We start from the raw sequence: 17,428 nt of genomic DNA, 5'->3' as shown, positions 1-17,428 counted from the left end.
AGAGGCAATAAAAGAGACAAGTCACTAGGGTTCAGGGACTTTTTTAAGGATAATGTTTGCAACATTATTGGTGTCATATCAGCTGATTAGACCAGAAATAGTTTAGACAAGTACTTCACATCTTTTGATTGATGACATTTTGCACAAACAGAGACACTTGCTTGGTGCTTCAGGTATAAAATATTTTCACCTATTTCTATAAAACCATACTTATTAGTTGTTTATTTTTTTACTCATGTAACCTTGCTTATATTACTTTTTAAATTATTTATTATGCAGTTTATTAAATTGTAGTTTTTTAAAATTGGAAGAAAAAAATTTGTCAAAAAAAATTGATATTTTTTATAAATACCCTTTATTTTTACGTTAATGTATCCAAACATAAATCAATTCTGTTTAACTCACTTTTAACCAAAATCAAATCTATCAAACTCAATTCTGCTAAATCAATTTTTTTTGCAATACAACCAAACACAACCATAGTCATGTCACTAAACACATTCATTATTTTGATTTTAACATTGCAGATTTAATATTAACCGATGATCAATTGATACAATATGCACTAGCAGATATTGAGATGATATTACGTAGTTGTGGGAAGAGTTTAAAACATTATCCTCCAATGCCTAGAGCAGACACATCATTAGTTCCTGATATACAAAATAGTTTAATACACGACGAATTGAATTATAACAGACAATCATTAGCTGAGGAACATGTTAGATTGATGTCAACTATGACTTCAGAGCAACGTAAAGTATATGACACAATCATAATAAGAGTTAACGAAAACAAACCTGGTGTGTTTTTTCTTTATGGTTATGGCGGTACAAGGAAGACATTTATCTGGAGGGCAATGTGTTAGCCCATATTTTAGCTCGAGCTAAAATATGTTTTTATCTCTAGTTCCCAAGACATTCATTACTGAAAGGCTTGTTGAATGACTTTAAATAGTATCAGACTTTAAATGTCTTCAAGAACAAGAGAGATTATCTCTCTTATCTTCTCATTTAATGAAGGTTAAGGGTAATGTCTTTAAGAACAAGAGAGTTCTAATGGAAAGTATTCTTTGAATTGTCCATTGTGAATCTGCAAGATATGGATAAATTCTGCCTTTCGAGTAAATGGTTGATTCGATTGCAGTCAAAGAATCGAAGTACTTGTGATTGTGGACTTAGAGTATTTTCCATCCTTCAAATGTGATTCGATTTCGACAGTTGTAACGGTTCAAGGCCTTGGTTCATTTCAAATGCAAAGGGACGCGTGGCAAAGGACTAATAGTTTAACGTTAAAGTAGTAGTTACTTAGTTTTTCTATAAATAGAAGTTTGTAAGTCGAAATAAGGGTCACAATTCACTTACACAAATTCTCAAACACTCAAAGTATCCATGTTACAGCGAGAAAAGAGTTACTCGAGAAAGATGTATGAATCAGTGAACCACTTTTACTCATTTGTAACTTTTACGTTCTAAATGCAATTTTACTTTTCTTAAGTCTTTACTTTCAAAGTACTTACATTTCTGCATTTAAATGGTTCTCTCATTCGAGTGAACTTTCTTTTTATTTGCATTCAATTTATGTTTCACACTTGTGTTTCATTAAACTTCGTTTTTCGAATTAAACACATTGTTATTGCAAATTAATGATGTATTTAATGAAGAACATTCAAACCTCTTTTAATATAACGCACGAACAATTGTCCCGAGATTTACTAGTTGATCTCTCAAGTAATTAATTTAAACTAGCGGTTGTTTACTAAAAATCAGTGTAAACAAATTGGCACGCCCAGTGGGACGGGTTGTTTGTGCAGTTTTTACTTTTTAAAAGAAGTTTGTTTTCTAAAATTTTTATCGAATACTAAAACAATTGGTATTCAGAAGTTGTCTGTTTTGATTTTGTATGCATTTGAGGAGTGGTAAATCCTTACCAAATTTAACTAGTGTTAAATCTCGATAAAAAATGGTTCGACCACCCAATAATAATCAAAACAACAATAACAATGTCCTAAATCCTGAGGGACAGCCAACACAAGCGTCCAATAATAACGCTACCATTATGGCCAATAGCTCTGGAACATCTGGTTCGAGCGGACCCTCAGTGAGTTTTGGAAACATAGGATTAACAGTTCCTTCAACGAGTTCGATGATGGGCTTACATCATTCTAATTCTAATCCTGAAGGGGCTACCATGCCTTCCCCATCAGCCTCTGTTGTGGGAAATAGGGCCAGAGACATTGCCCAACAAAATTTGACAAACGTAACCATGATGTCTTTTAGACAACAAATGGACGAAAGCAACCATGAAATGGTTAACACCCTAACTTCACAATTATGAATTATCTTGAATCCTTTAATCAATAATACAAACGACAACTATCAGTTGTTAGCCCATCAGATGGGGTTTGGCCAAAACCAAAACCTAAACCACATATGGTACTCCGGGTTGGGTTTAGTAAAATAACCACCCGTTATAACATTGGGTCGGGTTGGGTAAATCCACTAATTTCCGGGTTGGATTGGGTTGAGTTGTGGGTTACCCAAATTATTTTTCTATTTTTTTATATTAAATATCTAAATATTGAATCATCATATTTTCTCATAAAAAATAACTCAATCAATGTATCTTCTTGAAAAATAGGGTAACTTTTTTTCACTATAAAAAATAATCACTCATTTTTTTGTGTAAATCTACTAATTTACGGGCTGGATAGCGTGTTATCCAAATGATTGTTTTGCTTTTTTTAATATCAAATGACTAAACCATGAATCACTATATTTGTTTATGAAAATTATTCAATTTTTTAAAATTTTAAAAAAATAATGCGAAAAGTTATCATATTTGTTTATAAAAATTATTCAATCTTTTTTATTTTCGTAAAAAATAGTATAACTCATTTTCAATATAAAAATATTTAATAATCAAATGAAAAAATCTTTAGTATTTTCATAAAAAAATTTCAAGAAACATAGCACTAGTGGGTTAGTGGGTTTTTTTGGGTTGGGTCCGGTTTTACCCGAAACCCGATTTTTTTAATGGGTTTTTCATTTTTAAAATCCATATCCACCCACTTGCCCGACCCAACCCACTTTTTTGGGTTGGGTGGGTTTGACCGGGTCGACCGGATTTGCCCAACCCATGTACACCCCTACTTGCGATGCCTAACTAAAATCTTCAACTCATTCGAAACCAAAAGCATGTTCAGGACCGAGGTTTGCCCATTAATGCTGGGGTCCCTATAAATCAAGTGCCACAAGTGGTGCAAGAGGAACCACCAGAACAAGTGGTGAATCAAGTTCAAGATCCAGGGATAGTTTTGGTTAATAGAAATCAAAATGCTGACGAAGTAGTTAGAAATGTGCAACGAAACAATTTTGCACAACAAAATAACTTGGCAAATTTAGTCGAAACGATACTGACCCAAAATGGGTTTAATGTGGGCTTGCACAGGCCCAATTTCGTTTCACCTTTGGCTGAGTACGTACTACAGACTGAATTGCCAAGGGGATGGAAGATCCCCAAATTTACAAAGTTTGCTGGGGATACACCTGAATCAACAGTGGAGCATGTTGCAAGGTTTTTTACTGAAGCAGGAAATTTGGCAGATAATGAAAATTTAAGAATGAAATATTTCCCAAATTCCCTCACAAAAAATGCCTTCACTTGGTTCACAACACTTCCCCCACATTCTATTCATCATTAGGCTCAACTAGAAAGGGTTTTCCATGAACAATTTTACATGGGCCAATCTAAGATTAGTTTGAAAGAATTGGCTAGTGTTAGGAGGAAAACACCAGAGTCTGTAGATGATTATTTGAATCGATTCAGGTTACTCAAGGCTAGGTGTTTTACACAAGTGCCTAAACATGAGTTAGTCGAAATGGCTGCTGGAGGCCTAAACTATTCGATTCAAAAGAAATTAGATACACAACATCTAAGAGATATCACACAATTAGCAGATAGAGTGAGACAGGTCGAACGCCTTAAAGCTGAAAAGGCTAGATCATCGAAGTTTCAAAAAAGGGATAAAATAGCCTATGTCGAAACAATAGATGATGAGGATGAATATGTTGTCAATTACGAGGACATAGAGGATAATGAGATTAATGTGGCCGAATTAAAACCAGGTCCTCCCTATGTTTGTAAATTGCTAAAGCCATCGAATGGAAAAAATCCTGTCGAACCTAAAAATGATAAATTTGTTGCTAAAACCTATTCATTCGACATAACAAAATGCGATGAAATATTTGATTTATTGGTTGCTGATGGCCAAATTGTTGTCCCAAAGGGGTTAAAAGTGCCTCCTTTAGAACAACAAAAGAAAAGAGATTTTTGTAAATTTCATAATTTTTTGGGTCACAAAACCTCACAATGTGTTCTTTTCAGGGATCTTGTTCAAAAGGCTTTAAAAGATGGTAGGCTGAAGTTTGGAGAGAAACCCAAGCAACAGATGAAAATTGATGAAGATCCATTACAAATATCAGATGCTTCCTATGTGGAACCAGTCGAATGCTTGATGATCGATGCCATGGATTTATCTGGTGGCGCTCAGTTGGTTTCTATTCCAGAGAATGAGTACTACGAGAAAATGAAAGTAGTATATCCTGGGGCTGAAGAGGAACTGATAGATTTCTTACAAAGGTGTAAACTTAACAAATCTGAAGTCATGCTCTGCCCAAGGTGCAGTGCAGTATTTGACAAAAAGGCTACTGAGGGCCTTAACAAGTTCATACCTTTTAGAAGAAACAAAGAGAATTGGCCAAAATCAAGGCCAGTAAAAAGACAAAATGTGGCGCATGCTAAACCAATGTACCAAAGGTTAGGCAATCCAAACACTTTTGTGCCATCCAACAACACACCAATGAACAAATGGGTTCATGGTCATGCATCAAACCTTGTCAGAAATTCTGTTGATAAGGGGAGTTCAAGTAAGAACCAGTCGAATCAATCTGTTGATTCGAAGAAGTATGCTTACAGAAATAATTACATGGGAAAGAATCCCATGACACGTACACAATGGCGCAGACATCAGCGCCAACAAAAATTGTCACTTCAGGGGGTTCAGAAGGCTGAAGACAAGAAGGGGAAACAGGTGGTCGAAGCGACCAAAAGGCCAGTAAAAGAGAGATTGTCTCAATCTTTGTCTGATCGAAAGATTGAAGACAAACTCGAAGAAGAGAACATGGAGGATGAGGATCTTCTAGATTCAGATCCTGAGTTTGATGTGCTGGTTAATGTAGTCTCCATTCTGCCTGCTGAATTTGACGTGTGGTCAGAAGTAACTGAAGGAGAAGATGAGTTCGATGAAAATGAATTGGCTTTACACAAGCCAATGTGTTATTATGTGATGAACAATGGCTGCCTAGAAGAGCAAATGGCCAATTTTGAAAGGCCAACTGAGGGAATGAAGAATCATTTGAAACCCCTCTTTATTCAGGCCAAAGTTAACAACGTGGGGGTCAACAAAGTGTTGATTGATGGAGGGGCAGCAGTAAATCTGATGCCAGAATTCATGATAACAAAGATTGGTAAGTTCTCTACTGACTTACACCCCCACAACATCGTCCTTTCGAATTACAAAGGTGAGACTGGTTTCTCACTGGGGGCAATTCAAGTCGATGTAGCAGTTGGCAGCACTGTTAGGCCAACTTTGTTTTTGGTTGTGACATCAAAAGCCAATTACAATCTGCTTCTAGGAAGGGAGTGGATACATGGCGTAGGAGCGGTGCCTTCGACTCTTCATCAGAGGGTGAGTATCTGGAGAGAAGATGGTGTGGTGGAAAATATCGAAGCCGATCAAAGCTATTTTAGGGGTGAGACACACCATATTACCAAGCACTCATTCGATAAAAAATTGGCGAATATTTCGCCATGTATTGAACAGGGATATGCTTATGCCCCTGCTGATAATGTCTATCATTCTGTCAAGTTAGACCCAACTCATGGGTTTATTTGGGAGAGAGAGGAGATAGATGATTGTCCATATGAGGATGAAGGCAAATTCCGCCCAACTGGGTGGAACCTTTATGAAGACCAGGATGACTAAGCCCAATGCTTGGGCCAAGATTTCGGCTTATATGGCCGAAAACAAAATAAACATGGCTCTAGAGGCCAACATGTTACAAGAAAATATGGCGGTCGAAGCCAATAGTTGTGAAAATGGCAAAGTATTGCCAGCAATCCAAAAATTGGACTGCATCTATGATGAAGAACCTTTAGGATTTGAAAAAGATCCTTCAAATTCTAGTCAAAAGATGCAAGCCCAAGACCCTTTGGAAGAGATAGATATTGGAGATGGTTCGATTAAAAGGCCAACATACATAAGTGCCAATATCCCAAAGGAGTTGCGTGATAAACTGGTCGAACTCCTCAAAGAGTTCAAAGATTGTTTTGCTTGGGATTACAATGAAATGTCAGGTTTAAACAGAAATTTGGTCGAACACAGATTACCAATTCGACCAGACAAAAAACCAGTTAAACAATCACCAAGAAGATTTGCGCCAGAGATCCTGTCTAAGATCAAGGAAGAAATCGAGAGGCTGCTGAGAAGTAAATTCATCAGAACTGCCAGGTATGTCGAATGGTTAGCAAATATAGTTCTTGTTATTAAGAAGAATGGTTCTCTTAGGATATGCATAGATTTTAGGGACTTAAATAATGCTACACCCAAAGACGAATATTCTATGCCTGTGGCAGAAATGCTAATAGATTCAGCAGCAGGCTTCGAATATCTTAGTATGTTAGATGGATATTCTGGATATAATCAAATTTTTATTGCTGAGGAGGATGTGGCAAAAACAGCTTTTCGATGCCCAGGAGCCTTAGGCACCTATGAGTGGGAAGTAATGCCTTTTGGTTTGAAAAATGCTGGAGCCACATACCAAAGAGCAATGAATTCAATTTTCCATGATTTTATAGATACATTTATGCAAGTGTATATTGATGACATTATTGTTAAGTCATCATCACAAAATGATCATTTGGTTTGTCTAAGAAAATCATTCGAAAGAATGAGAAAATATGGATTGAAAATGAATCCATTGAAATGTGCTTTTTGTGTACATGCAGGAGACTTCCTTGGTTTTGTGGTGCATAAAAAAGTCATTGAGATAAACCAAAATAAGACAAAAGCTATTTTGGAGACCAAGCCTCCAACGAACAAAAAGCAACTTCAATCCTTGTTAGGGAAAATCAACTTTCTGAGAAGATTCATTTCGAATCTAAGAGGTAAGGCTCAAGCTTTTTCACCATTGCTTCGACTCAAGAAAGAAGATATTTTTACTTGGGGGCAGGATCAGTAAGAAGCATTCGATGAGATCAAGAAATACTTGTCTAATCCTCCAACTTTGATGCCTCCAATTAGGAATAAGTTTATGAAGTTGTATATTTCAGCATCTGGTACAACATTAGGTAGTATGTTAGCCCAGGAGGATGAAAGTGGCGAAGAGAAAGCCATTTATTATTTAAGTAGAGTCTTTAATGATGTTGAAACTAGATACAGTAGTATCAAAAAGCTTTGTCTTTGTTTATACTTTTCCTGTATGAAATTGAAGCATTATATAAAGCCTATTGATGTTTATGTTTATTCTCATTATGATATCATTAAACATATGTTGTTAAAGCCAATTTTACATAGTCGAATTGGAAGATGGGCTTTAGCTCTTTCTGAGTATTCACTTTCATACAAGCCTTTGAAGGCTATTAAAGGCCAAATAGTGGCTGATTTTATTGTTGATCATTCAGAAATTGAATCACCCCAAAACTATGTTGGTGTGGAACCATGGATACTATATTTTGATGGATCTAAACATCAACATGGTACATGAATTGGTATTTTAATCATTTCTCCATTAAAAATTCCCACTAAGTTTAAGTATAAGATTAATGGTATTTGTTCGAATAATGAGGCTGAATACGAAGTCTTGATAGCAGGATTGGAAATACTATTAAGCTTGGGGGCAAAAGATATTAAGATAAAAGGTGATTCAGAATTAGTTTTGAAACAATTAACAAAAGAGTACAAATGTATCAAGGAACATTTGATTCGATACTTTGTCATAGCGAATACGTTATTAAAGCGTTTCGATTCGATTGACATAGAACATGTCCCTCGAATAGAGAATCAGGAAGCAAATGACTTAGCGCAGATTGCTTCAGGGTACAAAGTGTCCAAAGAAAAATTGGAACAATTGGTAGAAATTAAAGAAAAATTAATTTCTAAAGAACCAATGCAGTTGGAATTGTCAATGCCAAAACTTGTGGGGGCAGATACGTCACACAATGACATAAATAATTTTGATCCAAAGATAGATCATGATGTTTATGATGAATTTCAAATTTTTGTCATTGACAATTTAGTAAATGGTAATTGGAGAAAACCAATTGTGGAGTACTTGGAAAACCCAATTGGGAATGCTCCTCGAAAGATCAAATATAGGGCATCAAATTATGTAATCATTGGAAATGAATTATTCAAAAAGACCCTCGAAGGAATATTATTAAAATGTGTTAGTGAAACAGAAGCCTATATAGCAATCTCTGATGTTCATAGTGGAGCCTGTGGTTCTCACCAATCAGGTCATAAGATGAAATGACTTCTGGTTCGACAAGGCATGTATTGGCCATCCATGCTGAAAGATTGTATAGATTTTCCTAAAGGATGTCAAGAATGTCAAAAACATGCAGGAATTCAACATGTACCTGCAAGCGAATTACATTCGATAGTAAAACCTTGGCCTTTTAGAGGATGGGCTTTAGATTTAATTGGTGAAATAAGACCAGCATCATCAAAAAATCAAAAGTACATCATAGTTGGGATTGACTATTTCACTAAGTGGATCGAAGCCATACATTTGCCTAGTGTTGATCAAGAAGATGTGATAAGTTTCATTCGAAACCATATCATTTACAGATTTGGAATACCTGAAACTATTACAACTGATCAAGGTTCAGTATTCACTGGTCGAAAAATGCAAGAATTTGCTAGGCAAACAGGGTTTAAACTATTGACTCCGACACCTTATTATGCACAAGCAAATGGTCAAGTTGAAGCTGCCAATAAAATTATTATTGGATTAATTAGAAAACACATTGCTCAAAAGCCAAGAAATTGGAATAAGACTTTGAATCAAGTCTTATGGGCATGTAGAAATTCCCCCAAGGAATCAACGAATTCTACCCTGTTTCGATTAACATATGGTCATGATGTTGTTCTGCCTGTGGAAATCTATTTGCAATCTATTAGAATTCAAAGGCAAATGGAAATACCAACTGACCATTATTGGAGTATGATGTTTGATGAATTGGTTGATTTAGACGAAGAAAGATTAATGGCACTTGATACTTTGACTAGACAAAAGGAAAGAGTAGCAAAAGCCTATAATAAAAAGGTTAAGTCAAAAACCTTTGATGTGGGGAATTTAGTGTGGAAAGTTATTTTGCCTATGGACAAAAAAGATAGAGTTTTAGGCAAATGGTCACCAAATTGGGAAGGACCTTTTAAAATAATTCAAGTATTTTCGAATGGTGCGTACGAGATAGAAGAGTTAACTTCAGAAAAGCGAACATTGAATATAAATGGTAAGTATTTGAAAAAATATAAACCAACACTTTTAGAAGTAAATATTAGCACATAATGAAATTCAAAATGAAAATGAAATGGCATAAGTAAAATAAAAAGTGCCATAAAAAGGCAATTGTCAAGGTTACAAACCAAATAAAATAAAACCAGATAATTGTTCGAATAGTAAAAAACTAAAGAAAATCTAAGGCAAGCACTTGGATTTGAAATCTGCATAATGGTCTTTGATGAGACCAACCTCTACGCTTTGGATCTTGATAGCGTCTTCGAGGGATTTGATCTCTTCTTTGATCACAGCAGCAGCACTGAAATGGGAAATACCCCCTTTTGCAGCATTTCGAATAGACTCCTGAGTGGTAGCAACAACAGCTTCTTCAATCTTCGAGCGTTTGTTCTTTTCCTCAAGGATCTTCTGTTCTCGATCAATAATCTCAGCTCGAAAAGATTGTATTTCTGCTTCCCACTTGGCAATATTGTTGTTGCACTCTTGAATCCCAAGACCTGGTTGCTGAACATGTGCCTTCATTTGTTCAACCTTCGACTGGGTAGCCATAGCTTTCTCGAATAGAGCATCATAAGCAGCTTACTGACCAGCAAGTTTTTGAGAGTTGCGCCTTAGGTTCCGCACAGTAATGGCAAACTGGTCCAAGATAGACTCGAGCTTGATGACCTTCCCTAGAGTCTCAATATCAGTGTGTGGGTTGTGCAACCTGTTCAAAAAAGATTTATGTTTGAAAGCGTTAGAAGGGTGCTCCTCCACTGATGCCAAGATATCTCCATTGAAAAAATCTGAATACAGCTTTGATATGAGAGAATCTTGTCGAACAGAGGAATTGATTTCTGAGTCTGAAGCAGTTGAGTTGCTAGGCCCACTCGAACTTAAAGGATCAGGAGTCTTCTTGGATAGCAAGAGTTTCAAAGCAGCTTCTGGGTCATCCCTTTGTAAAGCAATAAACTCTTCTTCAGGGAGCCCTATACTGGCTGATAACTTTGATGTTGAAGTTTCAGGTAATAACTCCGATCCTCCAGCTTCAGTTTCCTTTTCATAGCTTCAGAATCGAAATCTTCTTCTTATGAAGAGGTCTGAGAGGCTTCGACTTCGACTGGTGCAGTTTTGCCCCATTCCTGGAAGGGAGAAGTTTTGTCTTGAATCTCATTGGAATCAGGATGCTCTGGTTGGTCTTGGCTTGGTTCTTGCACAATTTTCTCAGAGATAGTGGCATCACTATCCTTAAGGGTATCACCACTAGCCTTGTTCAATATATTTTCCTAGAAAAGAACAAAATATGAGAAAATTCGTTCTTGAAGAACCAATATCGAAAATAAAGGAATGCAAGAAATTACTAAAAATACCTCTTGAGAAGCATCTTGCTGGGGCATATTGATTGTTGGATCAGGGGATGCATCAGATAGGATGGTATCTTCTTGAGTTTCTGCTTGAGGGGTGGATTCTTTTTGTTCATTCGAAACAGACGGAAAGCCAAGATTGGCTTCAGAGGGATCACTCGAAGATTTGGATTTCTTCTTTTTCTTCTCTTTAGGTTGGCCCTCTGAACCTCTCCTTTCTTCTTTCTTCTTTTCTTCTTTTCTTCTTTCCATCTTTCTTTCTTCTCTTTTTTCTCTTGTTTCTTCTTCTTTCTTTCTTCAGCAGAAGGGTCATTAGATGGAACATCTTCTGGGATATTAGCTTCGATACGCACAGGAGGTTGACTCCTCTTCCTCTGAAAACCTACTTCTGTTTCTTCCTGTATCAATTAAGATCGAAACATAAAACATTAAAATGATAGCTTTGATCTAGAAGGTTTCATAATAGAAAAGAAAGGAATTGAAACCTCTTCTTCTTCACTTTCGATTACGACGCTAGGTTTTGGCTTCTTTGATGGGCCAGTTTCAGTAGTGTTGGTTGATCTTTTGCGAACCTAAAAAGGTAAAGTGAAAAAAAATAAGAAAAATGGTTTAAAAGAAATTAGAAGAAGAAGGTCGAATAAAATTACCTTAGAAGGCTCTTCAACTTTCTCTACAGCCTCTTGTGGTTGTTTCTTTGTGACTGCAAAATATAAACAAAACAAGCAGTTATTTCGAATGATATAAAGAACAAGTAGCAGGAAAAAATGAAAGTGTATGTAAAACAAGTTACCTGCAGGCTTGACTTGTTGTTCGATTTTATTGATTTGAGGCTGAGTGAATCCACTTTCCAGCCTAGAAATAAGCACTTGATCTCCTAAGTGTCTGCTGTAGAAATATTGCCTCCACCAGTTGGCAAACTCTTGAGTGCAGTAATAGGAGAGATTGAAATCAAATGGCTCGAAGCCATAAACATTGTTCTCATAAAGAGTGGAAGTGATGGTGGTTCCTAAGACAATGTTCTTTGTAACGACCCAAATTTATTATTCACTATTTAAGTGTTTAATTATTTGGTGATGTGGTTTTAAGTAAGATAGTAACTTTAAGTTATTTATCGAGAGTTTTAGTTAACGCGCGAGTTAGTGAGAGTTAACGCGAATTGGGCCAATCTATTGGGCTTGAGGCCCAATGGGCCTTGGACTTAAGGTGAGGGGGGCGCTATATGAAGCCCATTAGAGAGAGAGAGTCTCATTCTTTCTTGTTTTTGTGGAGAGTTAGAAAGAAGGGAGAGCAAGAGGAGCTAGGGCAAGAGCTTGAAGGAGAGATTCGAGGAGCAATCTTCGTGAGTTCGTCGATCTAAGGTAAGAGAGTAGATTTCGTATTCGTGGGTGACTCGAGGAAGGGGAGAATGTCGATTTCTCCTCACCCGAACTTCCTCCACCACATTTTCGTTTTAGTGTGAATGGATTTTCTTAATGGAAATCGATTCTAAGGTTCATAACATGTTTAACATGCTTTTATCATGATGTATGAACGAATTTATTGGATAAAAACGGGATTTATAGAGGATTAAACTCAAGAACATTGTGTTCTTGAGTGTTTTGAGTAAAAGTGTAGAATCACTACTTTTTGATGTGTTTTGTTGTAGATTTTTGAAATAAACTGTCCTTTTATGTTTATATACATGTTATATGCGTGAAAACAAACTTATTTGGGATTTGGAACATCAAAAATGGGATTTTTGGGTGGATTTATGCTCAAACCCGAAAACAGAGCACCTGTGGCTGGCGTACTGGCTGGGCCAGCCTTGCAGCGAGGCCTGGCTTTCTCTGGCTGAAGCCAGGAAGCCACGGGTTCCTGCTAGCTTTCTCTGGCTTTCTTTCGCTCAGCCACCATGACAGACTAGAACTTATTTTGCTGATGTTTCTAAGTGCAATTAAAGGTTTATAACATTGATTAATTGTATTGTTGATGATTGTTGATGATTTCTTGATGATTGTTGATGACTTGTTGATGTTGTTTGATGATGTAAAGGAAGTATATTAAGATAGAGGTATCTTAATAAAGACGTAAGTTGAATTATGTTCACTTAATAAATGACGAGCAAAATGCTAAATTGTGTGAGTGTGAATTCATGAATTATATACATGCATTCATGAATTGTTGTTGTATATTGGATATTCCAATAAAGACGGATATCGGATTATATTTATCCGATAAAGACGAATATCAGAGGTGAGATACTCTAGTAAAGACGAAACGGTACCACATGCATTAGATATGTCTAGGGTGACATTGCATGAAGTTGAAGCATTAGAATGCATTAGGATATGTGTGCATTTATGTGATAATTGGTATATGACACATATTTTGCTAAGTGTGATAATTGTTATGTGACACTTATGTTTGGAATTGTTGATAATTGTCTATTTGTGATTAGACTTGCTCAATGTGTTGATTGTCCGATGATTTTAAATGTAAATGGGCTTCAATATCTGGTGAATTATGATTGATACTTGGTTATAACCTTTTGTAGCTTATAATTGAATGAGATTAATGATGTAAGCTTATAAATGAAGTGTGAGAACAATTAGGTTGTAACTCCTAATTAGAAGTGATAAATGAAGTATATATATGCATGATATATGAATATGCATGAATGATGGTGATGTATATGTATAATGTATGATTATGCATGTTTTTATGAGGAAGTGTTTAAGTACCATTTACTTACACTTGTATATTTGAGTATGTTGTCTAACTCTCTTTTATGTGTTATGTGCTGGACCGTTAGGGGTCCAGATTCACAGGTTTTGTGGTATTCGATGTCGAGTCGTTGGTGAAGCTCTGCTCTGATTGTGACACGGGAAAAAGGGTTGTATTTAGACTATAGAGTCTTTATGGCTTTCGATATTTATTTGTAAAACTATACATTTTGATAAAGAGGATTATTTTGTATAAACACTGTTTTTACTAATTAATTACATTAGTATTATTTTGACTGAAGAATGTAATGTTCGAACCATGACTTTTATAATAATAAACTTTGATTTTCCACCGCGTATTTTGAAATAAATTTATAAAGGTAGAATTACTTAAATAATGGGTTCGGGTGCTACATTCTTCTTTCTCATGTACATCCTTCTGGGTCGAAGTTGTGAAAACCCAAATTGTCTTGAGATGAGATTTGGTTGATACCCAACCAATCCATAGCCAGAGGATAGGGTACCAATTCGACAAGACAGGACAATAGGATCCAAATAAGCTGTCCAAACTTCATTAACTTCTTCTTCGAGATCAGGGTTTAGAACAGGGATTTCTTCGACAAACCAGTGAGGACCAATGGGTCTCTTCACGATGGGGCATGTTCAGGTTTAAACTCATCTATAGCTAAGAAAATTTTCATATACTTCATGAAAAGTTGTTGGGAATTTTGTTCAAGTGGGTTAGGTTGAAGTCTTATCAAACGAGTGCCTTTGACTTTCCTCTTGGCTATATTGAGTTTTGGTGTTCAGTGGGAATGAACAAACCAAGTTCTTTTTCAAAAGTGGCATTAAGCCACAGTTGTAATAGCCACATAGGCCCAGCAACCTGAAAACCTCCATCTGATACAGTCTTCTTCGACTTCGATTTAGTAGGGACCAAACCTTTCAAGTTATCACAGACTTCACCAATAGACTCATAAAGGGTTGCTAATAGTAAGCGTCTTAAGGCAAAGTGGTTTCCTTCGTGTATCTGCACAGCCATGGGAATAAACTTCCTAGCAATTTGGAGAGATTTGGAGCAGAATACATAATGGGATAACCAAAGATTGAGGAAAGCGACATGTTCCTCATCAGAAACCTCCTCATTATCAGGCCCTAAATGCTTAAGGATGTAGGCAGAAAAGGCATTCTCTTTGTAGTTTAAGGTGATATTATCACTCGAATCAGAGGGGCTATAAGTTCTTCCAGTGGGTCTTAACCCTGTGATAGCTGAAACATCGAAAAGAGTGGGTGTCATCATACCACTTTTGAATTGAAAGGTGTTGGTGGATTTTTCAAAGAAATGCATAGCAGCTATTAGCATTTCAGGTTGATATCTGGGTCCTACCATAGAAAATTGAACTAACTCGAAGATTCCATAATCCTTCCAGAAATCTCCAAAGGCTTTCTCCACTCGATCAAGCCATGTAATATACAGGTTATTTCCATAATAGGGATGGGATCGAAAGGGTTTGTAGTTGTTCAGCAAATATTCGAAATTATAGGGTTTGCTATTAAAAATCCTAGGTTCACAAGTTTCGAAACAAGGGAAAATTTCATCTACTTCTCTAGTTAAAGAAAGTGTATCAGGAACTGGACCACCAAAGGCGTAAACATTTTTATTAACAGCAAAAGGGATGATTACCTGACTTTGCCAAATCAATTTATCCTCTTTGATGTCTTTAGGTTCTGGGACATACTTGATTCCACCGCCAGCGATGGGGAATTCGTTCCATTTACCAATAAAGGGAACTTGACCAGAGTTTGATGAAGACGCCATGGAAGCTTTGGGAAGAAGATGAAAAGGTTTGCATTTGAGATCTGAGATGGAAATTTAGGTTTTTGAACTGGGAGCAAAAGTTCAAGCGAGAAATAGAAAGTTGTTTCTGCGTTAAAGATTGAAGAAGAAGATGATTGTTCTTTAGATCGTGTATAGCAGTAGAAGAAGTTGGAAAAGTGTTAACTGAGGTATGAAGTTGTATTTATAACAACTTTTTAATTAAAATTATTTTAATTAAAAATTGGTAAATGCAAAAAGGTGCTTTTTGCCTTTTCTGATTCAACTTCCCAAAATGACACGTGTCCCACTACTTGAAAGTGGTTGCAGAAACGTGACAGTTTGTGGGAAACGAAGCGGTTACCTTTTAATTCCATGACATCATCTAATCGAATCGAAAAGCATGGGGTTTAAAGCAAAGTACTTTAAAAATGCCAATCTCTTATTTCATTCGAATCATTCAAATGGAAATAGGCATTTTGGGGGCAATTTGTTATCCCATATTTTAGCTCGAGCTAAAATATGTTTTTATCTCTAGTTCCCAAGACATTCATTACTGAAAGGCTTGTTGAATGACTTTAAATAGTATCAGGCTTTAAATGTCTTCAAGAACAAGAGAGATTATCTCTCTTATCTTCTCATTTAATGAAGGTTAAGGGTAATATCTTTAAGAACAAGAGAGTTCTAATGGAAAGTATTCTTTGAATTGTCCATTGTGAATCTGCAAGATATGGAGAAATTCTGCCTTTCGAGTAAATGGTTGATTCGATTGCAGTCAAAGAATCGAAGTACTTGTGATTGTGGACTTAGAGTATTTTCCATCCTTCAAATGTGATTCGATTTCGACAGTTGTAACGGTTCAAGGCCTTGTTTCATTTCAAATGCAAAGGGACGCGTGGCAAAGGACTAATAGTTTAACATTAAAGTAGTAGTTAAGTAGTTTTTCTATAAATAGAAGTTTGTAAGTCGAAATAAGGGTCACAATTCACTTACACAAATTCTCAAACACTCAAAGTGTCCATGTTACAGCGAGAAAAGAGTTACTCGAGAAAGATGTATGAATCAGTGAACCACTTTTACTCATTTGTAACTTTTACGTTCTAAATGCAATTTTACTTTTCTTAAGTCTTTACTTTCAAAGTACTTACATTTCTGCATTTAAATGGTTCTCTCATTCGAGTGAACTTTCTTTTTATTTGCATTCAATTTATGTTTCACACTTGTGTTTCATTAAACTTCGTTTTACGAATTAAACACATTGTTATTGCAAATTAATGATGTATTTGATGAAGAACATTCAAACCTCTTTTAATATAACGCACGAACAATTGTCCCGAGATTTACTAGGATCTCTCAAGTAATTAATTTAAACCTCAAGTGGGATCGCTACATTGCTTATATCTGGCGGTAGAACAGCACATTCAAGGTTTTGTATTCCTCTAAATGTTGACGAATATTGGTGATCAGATTTTCTTACCTATATTTTCTCTAACACCATATGACGTGAGAATTCCTTTTAAATTTCAACGGAGACAATTTCCTATAATGATTTCTTTTGCGATGACTATTAATAAGAGTCAGAGACAATCTTTAAAGCATGTTGGTATATATCTTCCGTCGCCAGTGTTTTCACATGGTCAATTGTATGTTGCAATTTCAAGAGTTACTTCTAGAAAAGGATTAAAAATATTGATCATCGATGACGATAGTTAAGATACGACTAAGACTTCGAATGTGGTCTATAAGGAAGTCTTCCGTAATATAACATAATTTTCTTTGTATGAATATTTATCCAAAATTATTGTTGAACTATCGTTTAATGTTACTCAACTTTTTTCATATACCTTACATTATTGGAATTATCATATCTTATTTAATCATTATATATGTTACAGCTAATCAGACGGGTTGATGTTCTAGTTATTTTTTAATGTTATATCATATCAATATGTTAAATTTATGTATAAGTCTGTAGGTCCGAAG

At 35.9% G+C, this 17,428-nt stretch overlaps 2 protein-coding genes across 2 annotated transcripts; one reads left to right on the top strand and one right to left on the bottom strand.

The window, feature by feature from the left end:
- Positions 1 to 6,098: 6,098 nt before the first annotated feature.
- Positions 6,099 to 8,594, top strand: LOC123914912. The gene is made up of 4 exons (XM_045966072.1): positions 6,099 to 6,855; positions 7,069 to 7,227; positions 7,393 to 7,818; positions 7,933 to 8,594. The coding sequence occupies exons 1-4, from the start codon at positions 6,099 to 6,101 to the stop codon at positions 8,592 to 8,594; spliced, it is 2,004 nt and encodes a 667-aa protein (XP_045822028.1).
- Positions 8,595 to 10,651: 2,057 nt separating this feature from the next.
- Positions 10,652 to 11,495, bottom strand: LOC123917102. Its single transcript, XM_045968733.1, has 3 exons — positions 11,413 to 11,495; positions 10,934 to 11,325; positions 10,652 to 10,849 (listed from the first exon to the last, which is right to left on the bottom strand). The coding sequence occupies exons 2-3, from the start codon at positions 11,177 to 11,179 to the stop codon at positions 10,652 to 10,654; spliced, it is 444 nt and encodes a 147-aa protein (XP_045824689.1). The 5' UTR covers positions 11,180 to 11,325; positions 11,413 to 11,495.
- Between the last annotated feature and the right edge of the window lie 5,933 nt (positions 11,496 to 17,428).

This window comes from Trifolium pratense, linkage group LG3 (genome assembly GCF_020283565.1).
Source record: "Trifolium pratense cultivar HEN17-A07 linkage group LG3, ARS_RC_1.1, whole genome shotgun sequence".
NCBI classification, from domain to species: Eukaryota; Viridiplantae; Streptophyta; class Magnoliopsida; order Fabales; family Fabaceae; genus Trifolium; species Trifolium pratense.
Note: the sequence above shows the minus strand (reverse complement) of the source record. Positions and strands in the feature narration are given on the sequence as shown.